Source organism: Diadema antillarum, unplaced genomic scaffold, assembly GCF_040938485.1.
Source record: "Diadema antillarum isolate AM-2024a unplaced genomic scaffold, OU_Dant_1.0 seq00000927_RagTag, whole genome shotgun sequence".
NCBI classification, from domain to species: Eukaryota; Metazoa; Echinodermata; class Echinoidea; order Diadematoida; family Diadematidae; genus Diadema; species Diadema antillarum.
This window is the reverse complement of record NW_027271778.1, coordinates 1,322,203-1,347,820: the sequence shown is the minus strand read 5'-3', so window position 1 is coordinate 1,347,820 and position 25,618 is coordinate 1,322,203. Positions and strand designations below refer to the sequence as shown.

The following is a 25,618-nucleotide window of genomic DNA, read 5'->3' as shown; positions in this document are numbered from 1 at the left end:
AATTACATGACTGGCGGTTTGGATGACGAAAAGATTGATCTCAAAGGGTTGACTGGGTTTAGACCTTAAGGCATGTGTGTAGCAGATTCGATAAGGATGGTGTGTTTGTTTAACCCATGGAAACCCTTGATAAATTGTCAATACGTGTCATACAACATTGCCTCATGACATCAAAACTAGTAGGCTTCTTACAATATCATGCATTTGCTTGTAGTACACGATTGATATCAGACGACCTGTATATTGTCAGAATCCATCCAGTGGCAGGTTCCATCTTAATAGATGGGTCAGTACACCCCTAGTTACCTCCGCCAAGGGGGGACGTTAATGTTTTCGTTACTATTGGTTTGTTCGTTCGTTCGTTCGTTTGTCCGTGCGCAAAATAACTCAAAAAGTGGCTAACGGATTGGGATGAAACTTGCAGGAAAGGTTGAGAATGACACAAGTACCAAGCGATTAACTTTTGGTAGTGATCTGAGAATTTTGGGGGAATTTATGAAGGATTTTTGATATTTTAGCAGGTAGGGTCAATGAACTTGCAAGTTCAGGCTGCGCGCATTTGAGGTTTGCATGCGCGTATTAAAGTGCGTGCTCTAGTTTCTGTTAGGGCGAGGCGCGTCGTGCAGCTGAGGGTTTACGACGCAACATAAGGCTTCTATATTGGGATTCGGGCGACTCTGCACACAATGCAGTATGTATGGATGGAAATAATAGAAGAACAAGATCAGTGGTGGAAATGAGCTGCATGCTTGGCGGAGGTCTGCGCTCTCAGAGTGCTTTTCTAGTTCATCCTGGAACATCTTTGGCAGAAAGTTTTAAAACACTTAAATGTGCAGATGCTAGGCCCTGAATGATTATCTTACATTATGGAAGCATGCACTTAATGACAGTTTTTTCTATTTGTATCCATAGACAAGGTTCCAATGATGTTATTAAGCCATGCTTGAGGGGCAAAAACTGCATATGGGGGCACACATACATGTGGGCAAGTGTCTAAGCATTACATCCCACGTCCCATGATAGGCACGCAGGTATACAGTTCGCATACCGCGCCCTAGAACTATGTGCCTAATACACACGATTTGCTTTTACCCCTCAGGCGACGCGTCATTTGACGTCGCAGAACTTCGTCTATCCTCAGGAAGGTTTTTCCCCCTCTGCTTCTGCAGACTTAACACTATTGCAAGGCCATTGCCTCAACAGATTTAGGGCAAAATGATTTACAGGTTTATGTGATGTGCACTTAAAATTACCAGTTCTTTTATACAACAATGTCTGTGGAAGCATGCCAGTCAGCATTGTGACTGTGATTCTCTCTGCAATTATTTACTTCACTTTGTCAAATCTCAATTTGCTTGCATCTCCTCTTTGCAGTTGTTTCCTTTTTCGGGGACAGCTGGAACAAGTCTAGTATCAGTATGTATCTACAGGTACCAGGTACTGTACTTTAAATTATTCATTATTGTCAACATTGTACTGCTTTTCCAAACCCTACATCTTATTCAGTTACAATATGTTTCCAGGCATTTCCATGCTGTGCCTCTCTGTTTGTTTGTTTTTTGTTTTTTGTTTTTTTTTTATCCCTAGTTAATGTGGAGAATCAAACACAAACTGAACAAGAAGCAGGGGTGCCTTGACTGTAGACACTGTCACACACAAACATACACAAATTGAGTGAAGCATACTTTATCACAATGCAGAGCAATTTCACTTTCCACAGCCTTTTTTCCCCCATCACCTGTGGATATACCCAGTTGTGGAAATATCTACTGACTACTTTCTCCAAGCTGATCAAGTTGTATGTACCGGTAGACTATCATAAAGTTTATTAATGTATCCATTAATATCAGTTATTCCTCTCTTTGTACAAAGAATGTGCTGGCAAATACTCTGTAAATAAACACACACCAATGTTTCTGAAGGTACAGTGCATCAATCTGTATTTAATTCATTTCAAAGTTATGGTCTGTGGCTCATATGTCAAATACACAAGTTTCAAGTGGGTTTTACACTGTAGTCTAAGAGTAAGTTATGGCTGTTTCTGTTCCAAATGTCTGGTGACAAGCTTTCAATTTTGCCCATTTCTTTCCATTTTATTGATTTATAGCTATTGTAGTGGTGGAATACATTGGTTCTTGCCAAGTCAGTGAGCCCCTGGAAAACTTCAGCAATATTGCCCTAGATAAACGTAGCACTGTAGGCATAAAATCTGAATACACTCTAGCTTGCCCACAAACACTTCCAGAAATGTCTTGGCTTTACTCTGAATCAATATATGACTGCACATATGAGTTCAACACTGCTTACATACAAACCTTCCTACGGTCCACTAGAAGTTGGCTTACCACTACACAAGATTGTCTAACACTGGCAAGACATAGAGCGTAAGTTCTCCTTGTTTTGTGGTTGTATTTATACTGTGCACTTTGACCTTTACTAATTAGTTGATAATAACTTACCAGCTCCTGTTGCATGCACAAGCTAAAGAGACAACTCACTTCTCAGATATCTCACACCATGGCCACAAACAACATGCTAGGATTTGGTTTCATGATGAAGAATCACTTTAAGCCATGTGGGAGACAGTGGACTCAAACCAGCATAGTGAAGCATTGAAGGCACTGTTGTGATAGCTCTGTATGTAAAACTGGGCTTGTTTGAACAGGAAGTGTAGTTATCAAAGATGCCCTGGCAAATAATACTGGCATGAAGTATAGTACTTTTCAAACATTTACCAGCTGCTTTCATGGAATGGAAGCATCATAAAATTCACCTGTACCATAAACAGGGACATGGCAACAAATTTAGTTCTTCCCTCCGAGTACTGCCTGATTCGTTGAAAGGCAACACGCTTGATTACGCATCAATATCATGTATCTTGTGCTTCAAGTTACATAATTGTCCTGACGAGGTCTCTTCCTAGGATTTCCTGCATCCTCCACTGGATGCTGATTGGCCGCCACACTCTCAGTATTCTCATTTTGATGAGCCAGTACATGACTCTCTCCAGCAGGTCCCATGGATGAGGCCTGCACAGTTCTACAAGGAGAGGATGGCCTCCCAATGCTTCGAACTCCAGCCAGCTGTCAAAACAAAAAAAAAACAAAAAGCCTAGTAATTAAATGCTATTTCTGCGACGAATATTCTCTTGATAACTGACTCCCAGCCAAAAGTCATGAGCTATATTATCACTTTGGGGAAAAAAATGAATATAAAAATAGAAACCAGAAACTGTTCCTTTCCATGAGATTTTGAAGTTGCATTTGTTAGAAAAACTCACACACTCACACGCATACACTTGTTATTAGAATAGTACTACAATAAAATTCTGGGTTTTCTCATTGGATTAGGGTTTTTCAATGGTGGCATTTTCTCTCGATTTTTTTTTCTTTTTTTATTCGTGGGAAATTTTTAGTCTTGACATGCAAAACTACAAAACAGCAACAGTACAAAACATTTGGGCAAAATCATCATCTGAATTCGTCAGAGGTAATTATGGTACCATCTGGAATAATTCATTGAAAATCATTTTGGCTGCAAGAAATATATGGAGAGAAACTGACAACACAGAAGTGCAGAACTTACTGTAATCTGGTAGGGGATTGTGGCCTCTCTCTTGGAAGGAGACTTGTACAAATTGGCGTACCTAGAGAAGAAAATGGGGGAAGAGAACCTTGAATAATTGTACTCCACACTCTTCCATCATTTTAATCCATAAATCTCAATCTGCTGTCCTATGAAAATGAATGAAGTGATCATGGCAACCTTGTGAATCAGTGTAGCAGGATGCCTCATACACAAGAAGAACAATGGGAACTAAATGAAAAGATGAATGAATGAATAGGAAACTTGTTTACCACACAATAAGGTGATTAGTGCAAGTGGCATTACAGTACCATGAAAAAGACATTAAATTTTGAAGCACCAAAATAATGTCACATTTGATGATTAGAAATGTTCATAGGTAGACTAGGCTCTCAGACTGCACCTTTTGTTTCCAAAGAGAATATCAATGAATAACATCACGAAGTACTCAATCTTAAAACCTGATAATTTTACTATATAAATGTAACTGTTTAGCATTTCAGTGGTCGCAACAAACACTGTCAATGTTCCTTCAAACTTTCAGAGATGTTATGCTTTTCTGTGACAATTTTTAATCACAGCTATCCAAAACAATTTTCCTTCCAGACTGGATTTTTTTTTTCTGTAAGTCTAGCCATGTTAAGCCCCTCTTGCCTTTCCCCATCATCTAAGCTACAAACCCTTACCTCTGAGCCTCCTTCCAGTAGAGAATCAGTCGAATGGTACAGGCATGACCCCAACTCTCTCCCAAGGCAGGGACGAGGTGGGACGTCCCATCCCCAATCTTGGTCGTCATCTGATTGGTCAAGACAACCTGGTCATTGCAAGACAAGGAAAAGCCATACATGATTAACATGATTAATCAGTAATTCATATTCCTTGAGCTGTTGAGCTTTCTGTAATGAACAGAGTGTGAGAGAACAAATCAAAAGAAATGTGTTGAAGCTTCTGACATCCTAACACAAGTGTACAAATACAGATATTTATCTGCCTATAATATGTAGGCTTTATTGCTACAGTTCCAAAAAATGATTCTCTTTAGGCACGACAGTGGTGTCTTGCCATGTAATATAAAATATTCTAAATTATCTTCCATTCTACCCCCTTAATATAACTAGAAATGTCGCTACAGCGACTGGTTATACCCCCGCCAAACAACATTTCATAAGCTTTGGTCAAAACAACATTTCATATGCTTTGGTCAAAAAACTGAGGAAGTAGTTAAATCCGCAAGATCTTTCCTTGATCTTCTGCCATTAATATGCTGTTACCATGGCAACATACTTTCGGGTACTGTCAAAAAATGCGTCTTGCACATCTACAACCAAAGGCACACATCTGTACCAAGTTTCATGGAAATTGGGCAAAAACTGAGGAAGTAGTTTGCAACACAAAATTTTCCATCATTTTGGCTCATAATATGTGAGCTGTTACCATGGCAACATACTTTTTGTCACTGTCAAGAAATGTGTCATGCTGACCTATATCCTAAGACAAACATTCAATATGAATTCCATGAGAATTGGAAGAACACTGATGAAGCAGTTTTGCCATGAAGCATTTTGCCCTATATTTTACCAATAACATGCCGTTACCATGGCAACGCACTTTTTGCCACTGCAGAAATATGTGTCTTGCACATTAACATATTCAGATGAACATCTGTACCTAATTTCATAAAAATTGATCAAAAACTGTGGGAGGAGTTCGCGACGCAAGATTTGTACCCATTTTTGCCCATAATATGCCGTTACCATGGCAACGTACTTTTGGGTACTGTCAAAAAATACGTCTTGCACATCTACAACCCAAGGCACACATCTGTGCCAAGTTTTATGGGAATCGGTTGAAAACTGAGGAAGTAGTTCGCGACGCAAGATTTGCAACGGACCGACCGCCCGACCGCCCGACCGCCCGACCGTCCGCTGATTCCTATATACCCCCTTCAAACTTCGTTTGGCGGGGGTATAACAAGGCAGGTGCCATAATGTGTCTCGCCCATTCGCGTACAGAAAATTGTACGCGAATGGGATATAACAGATAAAGAAAAGAGATATAACAGATAAAAAGAGATATGAGAGGGTAAAAATTTATGGCAAAAAAGAAATGTGCCATAAAAACTTAACATTGGGCCCTTAAAGTTCATTGACCCCTGCCTGTGACCTTTGACCTTGCGGTGACCATCCACTCCCCAAGGGACATCTACCATCCAAGTTTGGTCACAAACAGACCTATGGATCAAAAGTTATGACCCATAATAGAAATGCGCCATAAAAACTTAACATTGGGCTCTAAAAGTTTGTTGACCATATGCTTGTGACCATTGACCTTGTGGTGACCATCCACTCCCCAAGGGACATCTACCATCCAAGTTTAGTCACAAATGGAGTTATGGATCAAAAGTTATGACCCATAATAGAAACGCGCCATAAAAACTTAACATTGGGCTCTAAAAGTTCGTTGACCCCTGCTTGTGACCTTTGACCTCGTGGTGATCATCCACTCCCCAAGGGACATCTACCATCCAAGTTTAGTCACAAATGGAGTTATGGATCAAAAGTTATGACCCATAATAGAAACGCGCCATAAAAACTTAACATTGGGCTCTAAAAGTTCGTTGACCCCTGCTTGTGACCTTTGACCTTGTGGTGACCATCCACTCCCCAAGGGACATCTACTCCCCAAGGGACATCTACCATCCAAGTTTAGTCACAAATGGAGTTATGGATCAAAAGTTATGACCCATAATAGAAACGCGCCATAAAAACTTAACATTGGGCTCTAAAAGTTCGTTGACCCCTGCTTGTGACCTTTGACCTTGTGGTGATCATCCACTCCCCAAGGAACATCTACCATCCAGGTTTAGTCACAAATGGAGTTATGGATCAAAAGTTATGACCCATAACGCGCCATAAAAACTTAACAGTGGGCTCTAAAAGTTCGTTGACCCCTGCCTGTGAGCTTTGACTTTGAGGTGACCTTCATAATTATAAAATGTGAAACTTTGTATGACCCCTCTTCCCTCAAAGTTTGATTGCAATTGAAGTCCAGAGTAAAGAGTTATTGAAGTTTTTGTAGCATTACGGACAGACGACGGACGGACGGACGTACAACCTCACGGTGATATACTTGTGTGTCTACCCCTTTGTTCTCCCTTTTGTTAAAATAGACACACAAGCAAAAATTTTAGCCACACAAGCCTGACGGAATAAAGGCCATCTATTGTGCACTATTGTTCTCCTAGCCACACAAGCATACTCTCGTTAGCACGGACGGACGGACGGACGGACGGACGGATGGATGGACGATCCCTTAGTCTCCCCACACCTCCGGTGGGCTCGACAAAAAGGAGCAAGACAACTACAACTCCAAATTTGTCCTCTGAATTATGCAATTTTTCATGGAAGCATTCAATCTTTTGGTCAATACGTGGTATGCATATGGGGCATGTCATATCTCTGGTTTTAAAAGATGCTGTAAATGTAATCAAGACTCCTTATTCCTTTCTACTCTGATACAGTGACTACACCATGTCCACCTTGGAGTGCTGACTGCACCCTGGGGTCACATTAGACTTACAGCCAAGCTGTTTTGAGTTGCAATCCGGATCAGGCTCTGCGCGAGGCCATTCAGCAGCCTGGTGCGTAGAGACATGTCATCAAAGTCGTGTCTGAAATGGAAGGCGATGCTGTCCACCACGATGAGCTTTACCTAAAAGCAATCAATGGATTAAAACAAGCATACTTCCCTGTGTGAACAGATGTATACCAGCACAACCTAAAAGGTTGAAATACTTATTTTTCTCTCAATCCAACAATATTACATCACTTTTATTTACATGTTTCATATCGACGCAACAGTATTGTATCATTAATTAACTTGATTTTAAATGAATTCATTTCAGAAATCCAATTATACAGCATTGTAGATTATTTCCAAGGCAATATGCACGCAAAATTGATGGCTGTCACATGCTCCATAGCCAAGATCTCAGGGGGCAGATCCCCCCCCCCCCCCATTCTTTCTTCACTTATTAAATTAATCATTACTTGGGTATTTGATTGGGCACTGGTAATAACATACTACATTCATACTCAAAAACTGTATCAACTTTATACCCAAGTCCTGGTACCTACTGTGTTATGCTGAGACAGGAAGTCAGGTAAAAGGTTGACGAGGGCAAGGAGCTCCACGTGATTGTGACAGCGGAAATAATGAATACCAGACAGAATCTTCTCAACAGTGACAGCTTTCAACTCGTCTGCATCTGCAAAGGGTGGGAAGGAAATGAAGTCAGAAACAAGCATGGTACACATTTGTTACAATGTCAGATTCACATCTCTCCACCAGATTCAAAGCTGCTTTCCTGAAAAAAGTATGAAAGAAATGGCACAGCAAGCACAACACAATATTGAGTACTGCCCAAGTACTGTGCAACTACCCAGTTACACAACCAAGCTATTGCAGAGACTCCAACTCTCCCGCTTTCGACGGGAGATCTCCCGCCGAAAGGCCATTTTTGCAGAATCTCCTGTTCTCCCGCTTGAGATTTAATTTCTCCCGCTTGAAATGATTTCTTACTTAATTTCATTGTATGTTGAAAAATAAGCCTTAAATAGCACGAGAGAGCATCTAGAACCCTAGACCGCAAGGGACTTTGCGCTCGTGATGTGTGCCTCGCACACATCAAGTTGGAGTCTTGTTTGTTAGGGGTTTCAGGCGGGAGAATCTCCAGATCAGAAGGTGCTTGTGGTTGAGTCTCTGCTATTGCCCACTGACCAGTATGTATAGATAACCAATGACATTTCTTAATCACTTGCCTGCTGATCAGGTTTTCTTCTTCACTGTTACCCACAGGAATTTTGTTGCTATAGCTGTTACTCAGCAAATCCGAGGCTTGTTCCTTCTTTTTCACTTGGTGTTCATAAAAGCACATATTACGAAGAGTAAGAGCAAAAAAAAAAAAAAAAGCCCTTGAAACTACATTCTTTCAAAAATACATATCCCCTTCATTCATTTCCCTGCTGTGTCTCAAACTCTCATGGACTTGTCTCTTCTGTTTCATTGTGATATCTTCTGTGGTACATTTTGATTTACATCAGCATTTCTGCATTTTGATGCATCAAGGCATAATATATTGTAATGCTGAGTAAAAAATAACAACAACAACAAAGATGAACAACAGCCATGTACATGCACACTACTGTAAACACAACTGGAATTCTATCAGAAAATAGATGACAGCGATATATACATTGACATGCAAATCAAAGTGCAATACCGAAACATTACACATATACAAAGGACAAATAAAACTATAAAACAACAAGAAAAGATTATGCGCAAAAAGATATGTTTTGAGAAAATGGACAATAGTACTGTATCACAAATTTACAAACACAACTGTATAAACTAGATATATCACGAGAAACTGGACATTATTCACACAAACACTCACACACACACACACAAACACATACACAAACACAGTAAAAAAAAACACAGACCTGCTGCACTCCCCGCATCCAGCAATCGCTGACAGTGCTCCGCTGCGGCTTGCCCAATTTCCCAGGCCCGCTGTGGAATGAAGCTGCCCTCAGTGTCAATGTAGATGGCCTCCCCTCCAGCACCTCCTAGACACACAGGGATCTGTGCATCCACAGACAGCTGAATACTAGGGGTCAACATAGAGGTCAAAGGCTCAAGTTTGTGAATGAGGTTCACATACACAATAGAACACAACAGAACACAACGTGGGCTTTGATGGAACATAATCCTATGAGAAAAGCCTATCAGAGAGAAGAAAGTTTACAAATTTCTGCGAAACCCATAAAAATTTTGAATACAAAGTACATGCTTTATCCCTCAAGTTTTAAGGAAGTATTCTGCTATAAAACAATGTCTAGACATTCTTGGAACCAGACAACATTTAGAGAGTGTGTTTTTTGTTTATCCCCCCCCCCCCCCACACACACACACACACACACACACACCTCTCTACTAGAAAATAACATGTTTCATGATTCCACATGAAAACAAACAAATATTATATCACTTTGTGATAAAATAAATGTGCAACACAGGAATTCTGTTCCCTAGCTCTGCCAGTTATCAAACACTACCGATACCAGGGCAGGTGCAATCCCACCCCCCCCCCCCTCCCCCTGCCACTTTTTTTTTTTTTTTTTTTGCATAATACAGAGGAGTACATAGGGTCTAACCACTTGCCCCCCCCCCCCTTCTTTTTTTTTTTTTATCCGGAAGTGGCACCAGTTTGTTTTGCTTGTTTTAGTGGATGTCGATTGGAAGCTGATTAGAAGTCATACCAGAGGTTTTATTTTATTTTATTTTACTTTTTATTATTATTATTTTTTTTTTTTGCTTGTCAGCTGAAGAAACCTGGAAGTGGCACCATAAAATTGCACTGAAGGCCTTTTTCTTTTTTCACTTGTTAGCTAATGAAACCTGAAAGCGGCACGAGAAATATAAACTACCCACTCCCCACTTTAAAAAATGTGGCACCGGCCGTGGATACATCAGCAACTATCAAAGAGATACTGCAATACTCACCATAGCTGTGTCTTGCCCACCCCGGGGGCACCGCATATCTCTGTGATCTTTCCCATGGGCACCCCACCCCCAAGTATGTCATCTAGCTCCTCACAGAATGTGATGATCGGTGGCTTTGACTGGTCCTGTCGCAGCATTTCAAAGGCTGTAACCGTTCTCTGACTCTTATCGTTATACCAAGCTGCAGGAAATCAACCACAAGTTTGACACTTTACAGTTTCAAAGTCTTCATACAAAGGTGAGAAACAATACTGAGTAATCAAATTTGTTCAGCTTCTGCATAGTTACAAACACATTACAAGAATGATATAATCTTACACATTTCTTTACACTTTGACAATTAGGACGACCATTACTGATGTTTCAGTTTCCTTTTCATTCGTTATCAAATTGGTTTGAACATTGTTTAATGAATGACATCAACATTCTTCACATCTCCTTGTCAATTTTAGACAGGTGGGGGAAAACTGTACTACATCATTTTTCACTTATATTATGTATAAGTATTATGGAAAAAGTTGTAGCCACATCAGAATTTGATACCCATTGCGAGGTCAAGCCTAAGTTATGCAATGTATTTTGGTATCACAGCCAAATGCACAAACTGTCTTGTTACCGGTACCTGGACTGCATGCATGTAGTCGTGGCTGGCTTGGCGTTTCTCCTGAAGTACTGGTGCCAGATGCTGCTGCTTGGCAGCTTGTGGTTGAAGAGACAGGCGGCTCATGTTGTTCAGCAGAATTTCTACCAGACTTGAAGGTTCTCAGTAATTCCAGAGCATCTTCTTTACTTATGCCTAATTCTGTACAATGCAAAATATCAATGTTTGAATGCCAAATTTTACAAAATCTTCTGTGTCCATTCATGAATGAGATAAAATGGCATCTGTGGCTTTGACACCCTTTCAATAAAACTGAGAAAAAAAAAAAAAAAACATTTCTTTTAAAATTACTAAGTTTATTTCTCACCATCAAGGGGTTAAAAGACAAAAACTAAACCTGCACAAGCAATTGCACAAGCAAAACTTATTGCATATCAATATACATTATATGCCCAATAATAGTCAATACCTGGTAGTGCATTTTGTTTCTTTTACAACTGCACTGTGCTGTGCATATCAGTCACAACACTCATGATGTGCTGTGTATATCTGCTAGCTAGTCCCATACATAGATATTTGGCAATAAATGCACTTCCTCACCCTAAACAGAGCTAGGAGGAAGGCTGATATCTAGATATTTCATCACCTGGAAGATGGGAAACGTACTTGGAAATTAATTACAAAACATGCAGTGTTCATGTTTTGTTTTTTTCTTTCCATCCTAATGGAGGCACCAAAGGAATTCTTTGCTCTTTTTAGTAGAAAATTAGTCCATTAAAGTTTTCAGTCTTGAACACAACTGGACACCACAGATCATCCTTCTCATTTCAGCATTGCTCTTAGTTGAACTTAATAAAGGGATGGTATAGTTCTGGTTGAGATGTCGGAATCAGGTTTTAATTTTTGTGAGACTGTTGGAAATCACTTAAGTGAAATATTGGATAGCATATGATCCTTAGTCAGTATAAAGTTTGTTTGGTGAATATCAGTTTGAAATGTCTGAGATAATCAAATACAAAGAGGCCAGGGCTAATAAAAGGCGGTGGGTCTCATCTTTTATAAGGACCACTTTGAAAATACTTTGTTTTTGGATATCTCAGCCATTTTAACAGATTTTCACCAAAACATTTCATTTAAGTGGTTTCCAATTATCTCACAAAAAGTTGAAACCTGAAATATACTCATCTCAACCGGTACTGTACCATCAATTTACAGCAATATAGAGACTACCGGTACATTTTTTAATCAAAATTATACTATTTTATAGAGGGTTTGAATACGCGAGGCGATTCAATATGAACTAGAGAGTCCATCTGAAATGATAGCCTTTAGGCCTACACGAAAAACAGGGAGTGCATTATTGCCTCCTGGATTCATAATTTATTCAGACTTCGAAGTTCAAACTTGGTACACTTTATGCAGGCCATTGAGTTGACCAAAAGATTAATTGGTCTGTTATCTTGTCGGTGATACGTTCCGCGGAGACTGCGTCTGGCTTCACGGAATCCTAAATGTCAAAAATCATAAAAGATTCCTCCAGACAGATGGATCTTTCTGTCTGTGTGGCAATCTGGCTTAACAGTCTAACATACATTTTATCACACAATATATGTACTGGTACATTACATATTTAACAGTTTATATAGATCTACTGACACTGTACAGGGGGGTTTGGGAATATGAAACTGTGTTGACCAAAAGATCGGTCTGTATCTGGTCGTCGGGGAAATGTTCCTGTTGGGGAAATGTTCCACAGAGACTGCGTCTGGCTTCACGGATCCCCTCCTATAGTTTTTGTCTACGCCCCTACGGAGGAGAGCGATAACATCAAAAAATATAAAAGACTCCTCCGGACAGACGGATATTTCTGTCTAGAAACTGTGTTACTGTTTAGACCGATCGGCGATGGTATCAGTCTTTTCACGGAGGGCTGACCGTAGGGCCTACATGTTCCAACATCATCAGATAAGAAGTCCACCGTGAAATTACAGATACCATCTGTGCACAGTTCAGGGAGCATGCATACACCCGTCCAGTGCCAGTGGATGACCTCAACCTTGTTGAATACAGATCTTGAAGTTGAATATTATATTCATAATTACCTGATGTTTAAGTAGTCTAGTTTGCTAGTGGCACAATTAACAATTATTGACATCATTTTGCAATGGTGCTACTGTCACAACTAAAACATGCATCTTATAATACTATGAAAGTGGTCTTATTCGCATCGTACACTGACCTTTGCTCAGTTCAGATGGTTTTAATTCTAGAACATCAGAGACTGCACTGAATCCTGCAGCCTTCAACTTCGTTCTGTACGAAGGGGGAATAGGAAAACTGTGAAGGTCACGCTGCATACTCGTTTGTTCGGACTATCAGCTACCCACCAATCAGCTCAGCAATGATATGAAGACAGTACGGTAGTATAGTACTCGTAGTAGTCTTCCGTTTGATCTCGTCGATGTAAAATCTGGATTACACTTTCAGTTACAACTCTCCTTTTTCAAATCAGCGCGCTCCGCAGACCGCTGCAGCCCTCACTGCCAGGCCGGCCTGCCTGCATGCTGAGCTGAGCTAACCTCCGTTGCCTAATTCTGCTAGCTGGGCAGCAGCAGCAGCAGCGCACACACCGTATCCCCGAGGCCTCGTACCGGCAGGCTCTGCCTCACTAGCTACCTACCTAAGCTCGCCAGCAGTGTGTATGCGCATAGCAGCCGGGCCGCCGGCTCCGGAGCCAGACGTGACACCGACCGGGCGGTCTTCCCAGCCAGCCACACGGCGATCCAAGGCAATAAGGTGGCTCCGATCGCACGGAAATAACACTTCGCCTGTGTGCTACACGATAATCCTTTCCACGCACTGCGTAGGAGCACCACATTCTGTACTAGACTTTATAAATTATTATTGTCTTCCTCCGCCGTGCAAAGGGGATATAGCTCAGTGGTAGAGCGCTCGCTTTGCATGCGAGAGGCCTCGGGTTCGATCCCCGATATCTCCAATGCCGATCATTTTTTTTTTTTTTTTTTTAAATATCAATCAATTTTCTTATATTTTTATATGTATTGATTTTGTCTTTTTTGGGGGAGGAGGGGTAGGGGTTCTCCACAAGTCTGTATGTACATATCTTTGCATGCATGTGTGATCATTGAACTGATTGACTGATTGATTGATTTGATCTGAGCTTGATTAATTTTTTAGCGGGGATGATATTGTGTGCAGTGTGTCTTATTCTTGCAAAGCACTGGCTCTCCAAAATTTGCTGATGTGGCATAGCAGACTGTACAATGTAGCAGAATATCTTTGCAGGAAAGGGGTCAACTGAGTCATGTGCATCATAAAAATAAAATGTTATTTTATATCCAAAAGTTTTTACAACTGAATTGCAAAATAAAAGAGACATATACAAAGAAGATCCAGCACAAGATCTACCCTTTATTGGCACATTTCAAGCTTCATCTTCATGAAATGAGTACTTAGCATGTAGTTACATTTTTGTGGAAGCTGAGGTCATGCAATTACTAGTTTAAAAGGCACCCTAGAGCAGTACACAGAACTTGTACTGAGGGGTGTCTGATCGAGACAAAACATTTGACCATCTCTAAATTGTTCCTTCTATCCCTGTTATACATTCAATGAGAAAAAAACAGATTAGTGTTAAAATACAATTATGTATAACATTTGTGGGCAGATTTTTCAAAGAGTTTTTGGTAACCATGGTGATGTGCTTGTTATGAAGAGAAAAATCAAACTCGCTAATTTGGCAGCACCTGGATTTCATCATTTGATTGGTAAACTTTTTCAATCAAGTGCTAAAGAAAATCAATCAATCAATCAATCAATCAATCAATCAATCAATCAACCAAGCAAGCAATCAAGCAAGCAATCAAGCAATCTAACAAGCAGCCATTCAATGGTATCAATTCATAGGGGCAATTTGGTGTGCTGCAAAGCTTCATTCAAGATTCACATTTCTCAGCAGTCAGTTGGGAAGTCTGTCTTGGAGGGGAGTCTGCAGCACCTTTGATCTTTCTTTTAATAGATATATGACACCATACAAATACACATGTACTGTGAATAATCCTTATCATCATCATTATCATGACTTCATGTGCACACCTGACTAGCACCATACTACATGTATTACAATACACAAGATTTATTACTTAAAATATTGTTGAGGTGTGAGTTTTTCTTCAATTTGTCTCCCTGTACAAATGCAATCTTACAAATTTCAGTCATAGAGGATGACAAATTGAAGAAAAGCTTATACCTCAACCTGGGTGACCTCTGCTTAATATTCTCATGCTTTCATAAAATATTGTTGTTCTGCACAGGAACAACTCATCATAAGAAATCCTGGTACATGAATTGTGGGACATCATCACACATGTTGTCAAATGAGACACGTAATTTCCCACATATGCATAGCTGTGTTTGTAATCTGGCATTTGAAAACTGTAAATTGGGTCTCCTCATTCTTTGTGTACTTGGCCAGACACATGGGTTAAAACAATGACACACACAGAGTAGCACAGCAGAGTACACAGTTTCATGGTTTGCACTTTGTGAATTTAATAAGCATCTGTGATCTGTCATTAGAAAGAATCATTACAAATACGCTTGAAACAAGCATATAGTGAGTTTTACATACAGAAAAAAAAAAATCTGAAAGAAAACATCTTCAACTATACAAAATTGTATTTACATAACTCGCTATCTCACTCTCTCTCTCTATGACTGGGGAATCATATGTCAACATGTAAATACTGTATTGTATGCTTCATAGGAAGTCCTCTCTTACATGAAACACATACTAATTTACATCTATTATATAAGAACTTGGGCATGTGTACAAACAGCACTGCAGTACACATAATGTACTTGGTAAGCCTGTTGAACCCCAGCTATTAAGTAAATACATAAAACATGATTGCATTTGACATACTGTACACATGTTGTAAATTGAGTCCAGAATCTTTCACTCTCCATGACAGACAGAATGAACGATGTCAAATGGACAATTCCGTAAAGGGTAAATTAGGAGCTCCCTCCTTGTGACTGTGTATCTTTGTATGTGTCTGTGACAGATAAGATTCGAGTAAAGGATCAATACACATAGATGATAGGATTGACAGATGAATGGGCTGAACAGAAGAATGGAATATAAAGATGAATGGGGTATACATACGGATTACACAGAAAAAACAGAGAGCTGGACAGACAGCAAGAAATGTTTTCAACTTGCATAAATAATGAGGCACAAGTTGTCATGGTGTTCTAGACGTTTAATCATGAAAGCAAAGATGAGTACAATTTTGTGTTAAAAGTGATATGATATGGTGGTGCAGTGGTGATTATAGAAGAGTCCTAGAAATATGCTAAATCAACACCCATGGTCATGAGACCCTGAATATGCTTGCATGACGGTCCTCATCTGGAGTTTTCCCCTCTCATTTTACATGGAATGTCACTAAAGTTTACTTTTTGTCTATTCTGCTCAAGAGAAACTTTTTTTTTCTCCGTTATTCTGCTTAATATCATTTTTTTTTTTCATTTGGCATTATGTTTAAACAAGCTCTACATGAGACCGATACATGTATAATAACTTTTGTTTAACTAAACAACGATATATACCATATACTGTAGCTTGATCATTTTGCATATTAAAGTACATGAAAAAGTACTTTATCGCACACATCATGGCTAGACATCATGGCACCCAATACTATGCCACATCAAATGGGACTGTGACATTACAGTTCCTAGCCATTTGTCTTATTTGCATTTTCATGGACTTCGTAGAAACACCTTCCTGGAGTACATGTCCTTCTCACAAGGCCTAATGCAACATTTTGAGACAATTGCATGGCGATAATTGGATGACAAATTTGAGAATATTTTTCCCACAGAAAGGAATATCTCTCTGAATTCATGAGAGGCAACAGCAAAGTACCTGAGTCCAAGGATAGGTCAATTAATATCCATTATGTTTTTGTTGTTGTTGTTTTTTTAAGTTTACCACATATCTAATAATAAAAAATGCTTCTCATCATCAGAACATCTCATATCTAATCATATTACTTCATCCTATCAAAATTTTGAGATATCATGACTACATGCAAATGTGTCAATATGTAAAGAAAAAGTGGGTTTTGGAAGATAAGCTTACTCTAACACTTTCCTTTGTCATTCTAATGAACTGAGTGATATCAAATTGCTATGACATGTACTGCCCCATATTACAAAAAGCAAAAAAAAAAGCTATCAGAGAGGGTAATACCTGACTAACCAGTATTCCAAAAACAGTTTTCCTGACTTATGGAATCTTGACTACGCAACTACATACGGTGTGGGCATAGAAAAGACGAGGAAGAGTTAGGCTACATCTTGTTCATTGGCCGAAAGCTGATAGGCTCTTGTCCATGAATTTTCTCTTCACGAAGCACATCCAGAACTTGGTGGGCTTGTCCGTGGCTGGATCAAAGACTTTCTCCACCAGACGCTGTCCAGTCTCCTGCCGGATCTGCTGCAGGTAGGATCGCATTTGCTCTGAGGAATTGGAGGGAGATGACGATGAGATGTTGGAGAAGGAGAGAAACATATTCTTGAGGGCGGAGGTCATACCATCATGAGAAGAAAGTGAATCCTTCAGTACATCCAAACATTTTCTAACCATGTAATTTCCTCTCTGACTTTATAATTCAAATACACTTCAGCAAGACATAAGGCTATTTTCCTTTTCTGGTTTATTTTTAAACAACATTGGTACAAGAATGAATAGCCATGCACAATGCTATGGACACCGGCACACAACACATTCATTTTCACTCTGAAACTAAAAATGACAGATGTAATTGGGAAATGATTACATCACAGTGGCGGATCCAGAGGGGGGCACAACCGGTGCACGCCCCCTTTATTTTTCATTAAAAACAAAAGAAATTAAAACAGAAAATGAAATGAAACCCGGAAGTGGCACCAGAAATTTAGTTGCGCCCCCCCCCCCTCCCCTTTACAGAATTCCTGGATCTGCCCCTGCATAAAGTGTTTTCCTCTGATTGTAGAGAACATCTCTCACTCTATCATACAACTTTAGACATAGATTAAATTCTGCTTTTTCCTATATTTCTCATGTAACCAAAGCAGTCACAAAACATCTACAAGTTCTTGCCTCCACCTGCATCTTTCACAGAGAACCCATTCATAACTTCTTCCTTTTGTAGTTCATTCCATCATTACATAAGATTTCTTTTCTCCAACCTTCCTTACCCAAATTTCAAATTTCCATTTACTAGGCTGGATGGGACAGAGAAAAGGAGAAAGTTTGCCGAGTACTGTAAATGTCAATATTTTCACGCAATTAACTTTTTGTGCTTTGTGGCTTAAAAACATACTGACTGGTTCTTGAATTCACACTGCATAATTGTTTCATACTTGTGCATGTATGTTTTCATCCAGTTCAAAGAAAATGTATGTAGACTGAAGTGCTGCCCTGAGCCATTTGAATGTATGGCCTGCATAGAAACTACTGCATACACACATGCGCTCAAATGAATATTAATAACAGTATTAGGGCACACACTCATACCCGCGAGGGATCACTGACAAAGCGCACAATTCAACCCCTTCAAAATGGGCAGAGAAAATCGTGAAGATATTTACCCGGGTTATAGAGTTCACACTAGCCAAAAGTAGCACAAAATCATGAAAATTAATATATCGCAAATATTTTTGTGTTTCCAATAGCATTTCCTACCCTCTTCTCCCCTGTCTGCAGGTTTTGCATACAGGGCATTGAGTGGGAATCCTGCCTCTCCTGGTACACAGAACTTGGCAATGGCAAGGGATGTCATCTCCTTCTGACCAGCATTCTTGGAAGAGCACTGCACGGTTAACATCACACAAACAAACACACATAATGAATATACATGAGTTAATGCTCACCAAAGAGATTTTTTTTCTCACAACCTGTAGAGGGAGAACTATACAATTACGTCTGTGATCACAAAGAGCCGCACATGTTACCTACTCAGTAATGGCAGACTTCACTCCGAGCATGTGCTCTCCATGAGATCAAGCAACATTTTTTACAGGGCATACTTGAACTTTTGAACTTTTATGCACACTCCTTGATATGGCTGCTCCTTGGTCACTCATATGCTAGCATGCTAGCCATGAGGGGTAAGTCTAGCGCCTCACGTCTATCTCTGGGCAATCACAGAGCAATCATACAGGGTGTATGGTGAGTAAGCACTCTTGTATCTACTCATATAATACAAGCTCTTTGGCGCAAACAGATGTTTCTAGCAGTTTGTTCTCTTACCAAGATGTCATTATGTGTATGACCAAACCTGTTACTGTATAAGAGTTGTGAGGCCGTGTTTCTGACTGCTGAAAGGTTGTACATCGAAGCAGAAACCAAACAAACCTACAGTTATGAACACATTATAGGTACAAAGGTACCACTTCATAGCAGAGACACAAACAAGTCGCACTGGGGATCAGAGGAATGTTTTACAGGGTTCCAGCTTTCCTTCCCACTAAACATGCAACAAAGTGCGGCTAGCTATTACATCATCCCTAGCATCAAATCATGGAAAATTAAAATCTTTCGGTTTTGATATGCCACAACATCCAGTCTCAGAAAATATACAGTGCAATCACTGGTATTTATTCATTTGACTCCTTTATTCAGCTTAATGAGAAGAAAAGGAGGAGTAATGGAAGGAGAGAGAGAGAGAGAAAAACAGAGAGAGAAAGAGGGAGTAAGATAAAAAGAAAATGTATTGTAAACAGAGGAACTTACCCTTTGTAGTTTCTTGAGACACTCAGTGATGTACAGTGTGATGTAGATCAAGACCCTGTCACATTGATTCTGTGTGACATACAGTATGAGAAAGCAGCAATACATGTACACATGCTGTATGCAACATCATCAGAGTTTTAACAGGTATCAGCCTATAAATATGACAGGCATTGTACACTTAGTTCTCTAGTCTGTTGTCATAGTTAGGTGCCATACAGTTTGGCATGTTACAAACACAGCACAAGACTTGTATCTTACAAAAGAAACAAAATGTGTAGACTTGTAATGTGTATGAAAGATAATTTCCTGCCACGACAAATGTGTGTGACAGATTAAAAGCCACAAGAAATGATCATTCCTGGCTCAATCATATGCACTCCACTCATGATTCCTGTTTTAAACATGTTGTGACTCACCTTGATTTCATAGTTCTTGAAAAAGACATTTGCCTTGAAGAAGTAGAGAGCCTCATCTATAATGTCATTGCCATCACCTATAGGTAAACAAAAACAAACAAACACACATAAAGTTACTGGGAATTTTCTCCCATATGGCTCAAACAACAGAAATTCAGTAAATGCTGTGATTCAATTTCATCATGTGACATCTGTTCTTACGTTTCTCTTTCATGTTTCCTGTGTACATACAAACTTCATGCTGAATGTCACTAGAGATTTTTATTTGTCACATTACAGATACAACTGAGTAAAAAAAATGAAAGAAAGAAATTGTATCACTTTCATCTTCTCTAATTCTCAGTTAACAATCTGGTTGACCCTTACAAAGGGTCTATATGTGAAGCAAAGAAACTCATGCCAAATTAAAAGTAGTTATACAAAGTGCACAGAGAGAGAGAGAGAGTGAAGAGCTGCACCTTTCTTTTCTGGCTGCTATAATAATATTTTGAACACAGGAGATAAATTGGGTGGTCAGTATAATATGTGCCATGTGTTCAACATACATAACTTCTCTTCAGGGGAGCTTGTTGTGGCTTGTGGCCATAATTGACCAGATGGCTGGCTGATACAAAAAGTTTTATTGTATCTGGTACATGGGGGGATTCAGCTCTAAATTTTCTGTTGTTCCACTCATTGCTACCTTTAAAAAAAACAATGTTTTAATTGATATGATAATATTCATGCTTGTATCAATACGAGAAACAGACGTGCATCAACCAGCTGAGTAAATCCCATGCAACGAAGATAGAAGTTTGAACAGTTGCCTGGAATATGAATATATAAAATCTCAAGCCTGGAATGAACACACACAAATGATGCTAATATATATATATATATATATATATATATATATATATATACAGCTGTATATATATTTTTTTATATTTTTGGGGGGGAAAAAGCATTAAAAGTTTATTCCTTTGTTACCATTTTGAATAAAAATCCAGCATTTTCTGTTCATCAAATCTTAGATATTTATTCGTATAGAGTATAAAGGTTTTCTTGAGAGATAAAACCACAGTGCGGCATTTGTTTGCCACACTGTGGTGTTACCTCTCAAGAAAACCTTTATCAGCTGTAATTATGGACTTACACTTTGGGGCTGGACCTCTGAATTGTGTCCTCAGTGGCAGCAATGACATATTCCCAAGAGAGAGGTCAGCTGGAGGGATTTGTGAATGATATGCCTGGGGGACAAAAAAAAAAAGAAGACAAGTATGAGACCTGAGGAATACTTACACTGGTCAAGCTTATTCTTTATAACAGCTGGCAGCATAAAGTGACTCCAACTGATATATTTTCTATTACATGAATTCTTTGAAAGGTATCAAATTATGATTTGCACAATACTTCTGTGAAAATAAGAGAGTGTCATTTCTTTTATTGTCAAGCATCAACTGATTACAACATTGAGCACAATGAATGAAACATGTAATAGCAATACTATGGGCAGTAAATATAAAGCGATGTTGACACTAATTCACTCGTTTGCAAAGTCGAAGACAAAACAAAATATCAACTGATCGACCAGATAAAATTTAAAGAGATTTTCATTTACTACCACTATACCTGGACTACAAGTCTACCATGCATCTAGAGTCTACACTGCACTGCAGCAAAGAAGTCATAAAACATATCACAGGGGAAAAAAAGAAAAAATGTAGTAATCATTTCACCAGTTAAAGGTAACATGTGGTACATGTGAGCGTATAAGTACCAGTATTTCTTTAAACGTATGCAGTCTGCAATACCACTAAAATTTAGACGAATTTTCTTCCTTTTTCCAAGAAAATCCAATCTGTCATTTCTCACTCACATCATGGTCATGACTCCCTCTGGAATTTTTGATTTCCTTGTCACCTTCTTTCTATAAAACCTTACACCCCTGCCTGGCCCTGGTGATAGATTTTTCTAATCCAAAGAAGTTTATCTCGATACAAATAATCTCCCTTTATAGAAACTGGTGATGATAAGTATCTAACTTTAACTTAAGAATGTCAGTCATCAAATTGCACTCTCATTTCGTGGAAACGGATAGCCTAGCTGCTGCCTCGGCTCCGCCTCTCTCAGCTCCGTCCACTCTGCACTGTAGAGACTTGTCATGGCCAACACACTCAATTCTAAGCAGGTGGGACCATGCACTATGTAACAAATGAAGAGGAAGCAGTTATGTTTAAACAGATATAACGGGTCTATATTTCATCGTATTATACATCAATCAATTAATTTTGCTACAACATATATTTTCACATTCTTACCGGCATGATGATTAAAATGGGGTGAGACGAAAGGAGACTGTTGAAGCGTGTTTCCTGGGAGGATTGCACTGGTAACAGCAGCGAAACTCCAACCTCACGAGCGTAGTATACACTGTACTGGAGTACTTCCGCATATAAACGACGTGTGTGTGTACGTACTGCGAAACAACGTGTGTGTAAGGTGCGAGGGTATGGGTTGCTAGTGTCTAGAGCACGTACTTCCGGACCACAGCCCTGAAATTCTCATTCTCTGGACCTCGATTACTGCGTGAGTACAGTTGAAAGAAGAAAAAAATCAGAAAAAGAAAAAAGAAAAAGGGAATGAAAAAAGAAAAGAAAAGAAAAGAAAAGAAAAGTGTGGGTAAGAGCAAGGAAGTATGTGATTACCACGGAGGCTCACGGAAGAGATGGAGTTCCTGGTAAAACTGGTCACGATTGTCAGTTTTCTATGGATGCATAAAATAATTCCACAGGTGCATTTGTGATCGGGGTTCGATGCCACCAACTTTCTGATTACGCGATAAATATGAAGATACATTTATTTCAAATATAGATCAGGGATCGGGTATGTTTTGCTTGTATATTAATACAATTATGACACTTCACATATATGATACAGCATGAAACAAAGGTCAGTCTCGTCCAAAAATATGAGAAAGTGTAAATCTGAACTCTATGTTGTGAAAGTGTTTGAAATATCGTACCCTCCTATAGCTGGAAAGTCGATTTAATCACTTTTCTGATTATTTCCGACAAGCAAAACTGATATGGTATCTTGGGATACTATACATGCAGTTTTATTATGTCAGATTGATGTCCAGAGGGATATGACAGTCGAGTAATTCTGATTTTTTTTTCTTTTAATATCAGCAGCATTTGCGCAGTTCCTATAGTCGTGCATCCCCGTGTCTTACCATTGTCTAATAACCGCTCGTCTTTTATGAGTAGGGCCTATGATATAGGGATGACGAAAAAGTACCATCATAAAGACATAATTGTCTTCCTTAGAGCATGCATATGCTAGAGAGGAGGTTGTTATGCAATGAAACGGGAATCGGTTTTCTTCCTATCTGTGTAGTGCATGGGCAGAGCAGGGTTTGGCACAATACATAGGCCTATACTTCAAATATTCTTGAATGGTGGCATCGCCAATGAGATCAAAACACTCCATCTCTTGAAACCTCCTTTATGAAATTAGGTCCAAATATGGTGATACCTCCTCAATCCTTGCCACGAGTAATGTAGAGGAGGTTCGCTGCGAAGATCACAAATCGCCTGTTATTTTACACGTCGTGTGGCGGGGCGTGTATATGGTGACGGAATCTAAATCATCAAATCGCTACTAATCTCGTCTGTTTTTAGAAGTACCAAGGAGGTTCGAGAGATGGAGTTACAACTGACTATAATAATTCAATCAGCTGTCAGTTTTCTATTTGATGGACAAAAGAATTCCACAGGTGCATTTATTTTGTGCCTTTGATGTTCGATGCTTGAAGCCGCCATCTTTCTGAGCAATCTGAAGATTCATTTTTAACGCTAACATGATATCGGGTATATGCTGCTCGTTTATATATCAAATGCAATGAAATTTCACATAATGATAAAGCATATAAAACAAAAGTCAAATCCGTTCGAAAATATGTGCAAAAGTGTAAATCTGAGCTGTATTTTGTGAAAGTGTTTGAAAGCCGGTTTTATCACTTTTCTCCTTATTTCCGCCAAATGAAACTAATATGGTATCATCTTCAAGTATAGTTCTTTATAAATTAATATGTCAGATTAGCGTACAGACACGTAACAGTCGAGTAATTTTGATATCTATTTCAGCAATATTTGAGCAATTTCTATTCGCGCACCCCCGTGCCTTTACCATTGTCTACCGCCTATCGTCTGTAAGTAGGGATAGCGAAAAGTAATTACCATCACAAAGACATATCTTCCTTGGAAAGTGGCTGGTGGTTATGCAATGAGACACGGTCTGAGCGGCAGATCCAGTTTGACACATACTTCAAATATTTTTGAGTGGCGGCTTCGAGCATGGGATCAAAGCGAATAAGACTGTTGTGACTCCATTTCTCTAACCTCCTTGGAAGTACTGTAGTTGCAAAGTTGTATGATGTCATAAAGCGTTGGTGCAAACTAACAATAGACTGCTATACGATAAAAAATACCTCTCGAAATTATTTGTCAACATGCTGGGAAACAAGATATTGATTATAATGTATAGTGTTCGAATGTTGATGGCACATTTTGCTCGTGGCGACAGTTGCTCCGGTCTTATTTTCTCCATGGACTTAAGGTTAGAATATTAGGGCGTAACAGGGGTTTAGGTTTAGTTTGATATATGAGGATGGTATAAGGGTTCGGGTTATGTTATGGATAAGTTTTATGTTTGGCTTAGCGTGTAGATATTTTATATGAGCAATAATTGTCGCCGGAGCAGATGGCATGCATGGAACCGTTAAGGCGGAAACCTTTCCAAATCTCTGTTTATAACATTGCCAAATACTGCAAAATTCACAGAAAAACCACACTATTAACAATGAGGAATATGTCACCGGCACATTAAGTAGAACATACCTAAAGTTTTATGTCGGGTATGTGCAAAAATAATGTATCGCTGAGTAATAATCAAATTCTCCCTATTGTATTCCTGTCGTACTATGGTGTAATGGATACGTCACAATACAATAACGCTTATTTTTCATTGTGACGTAGGAGCACTTATAAATTACTAGTATCTGCAACCTTATAAAATCTCTTTGTCTGCACTACTGTGACGTAGACATCTCAACGGCGCATAATTGCCATAATGCGCCTAAACATTGTTACCAACGATACAAAAAATGAATAATGAAGATATAACAAGTCACGGATCACCTAGCTAGATCAACACATAAAAACATATTAACAGTCAATCGAATCTGCAAGACGTACGAGAACAAAACTTTGGCAACTTTGAGAGCATAATTAATTATTGTAATTTATTATAACAATCGGTCATCTTGATTCGACGTTCTTATTTGTTTAGACCCTAAAAAAAACGTTGTACACATCATCAGTAAGCTGCCTGGAATCCATCGGTGTCTCATCATCCTGCACAGATGGTTGTTCTTGAAGATGTCAACTGATGTCTAGTGCATCCTACCTGAACATTACTTTCTTTCATCGCATGTTCGACAGGTGAGCACAACATCCCATCCCTTGCCGCAGTCCCACAAATATTAATGATCTATGAACATCTATTGCTTAGACTTCTCACTGGTTTCAGTCACCTCCCTGGTCAAACTAAGTCCAACGATTACCTCCTCAAATTCCTTTAAGAAATCACTGAGACGAG

The 25,618-nt window shown here is 39.2% G+C and overlaps 2 protein-coding genes and 1 non-coding gene across 3 annotated transcripts; 1 reads left to right on the top strand and 2 right to left on the bottom strand.

Moving 5' to 3' along the window:
* Window positions 1-2,741: 2,741 nt before the first annotated feature.
* Window positions 2,742-13,113, bottom strand: LOC139741420 (DNA repair protein RAD51 homolog 3-like). The gene is made up of 9 exons (XM_071652006.1): window positions 12,996-13,113; window positions 10,778-10,957; window positions 10,156-10,336; window positions 9,093-9,259; window positions 7,722-7,852; window positions 7,165-7,296; window positions 4,272-4,399; window positions 3,586-3,646; window positions 2,742-3,083 (listed from the first exon to the last, which is right to left on the bottom strand). Exons 1-9 carry the CDS (start codon window positions 13,111-13,113, stop codon window positions 2,886-2,888), a joined length of 1,296 nt encoding a protein of 431 aa, XP_071508107.1. The 3' UTR covers window positions 2,742-2,885.
* Window positions 13,114-13,682: 569 nt separating this feature from the next.
* Window positions 13,683-13,754, top strand: Trnaa-ugc (transfer RNA alanine (anticodon UGC)). The gene has a single exon. It is a non-coding gene; the product is annotated as a tRNA-Ala (tRNA).
* A 1,555-nt stretch (window positions 13,755-15,309) lies between these two features.
* Window positions 15,310-22,378, bottom strand: LOC139741419 (actin-related protein 2/3 complex subunit 3-like). Its single transcript, XM_071652005.1, has 6 exons — window positions 22,279-22,378; window positions 21,114-21,207; window positions 19,979-20,055; window positions 19,563-19,631; window positions 18,513-18,639; window positions 15,310-17,305 (listed from the first exon to the last, which is right to left on the bottom strand). Exons 1-6 carry the CDS (start codon window positions 22,282-22,284, stop codon window positions 17,148-17,150), a joined length of 531 nt encoding a protein of 176 aa, XP_071508106.1. The 5' UTR covers window positions 22,285-22,378; the 3' UTR covers window positions 15,310-17,147.
* Between the last annotated feature and the right edge of the window lie 3,240 nt (window positions 22,379-25,618).

Bases quoted from the DNA above. Each gene is read 5' to 3' on its own strand.
- LOC139741420 (XM_071652006.1), bottom strand. From the start codon at position 13,113: ATGCAGCGTGACCTTCACAGTTTTCCTATTCCCCCTTCGTACAGAACG. The intron at 4,400-7,164 runs GTAAGTCTAATG...TGCAATGACCAG, and splicing joins CAACTCAAAACAGCTTGGCT to GTTGTCTTGACCAATCAGAT. The intron at 3,647-4,271 runs GTAAGGGTTTGT...TTTCTTCTCTAG, and splicing joins TACTGGAAGGAGGCTCAGAG to GTACGCCAATTTGTACAAGT.
- LOC139741419 (XM_071652005.1), bottom strand. The intron at 19,632-19,978 runs GTGAGTCACAAC...TATGTCACACAG, and splicing joins TCAAGAACTATGAAATCAAG to AATCAATGTGACAGGGTCTT. The intron at 18,640-19,562 runs GTAAGTTCCTCT...TTAACCGTGCAG, and splicing joins GTCTCAAGAAACTACAAAGG to TGCTCTTCCAAGAATGCTGG.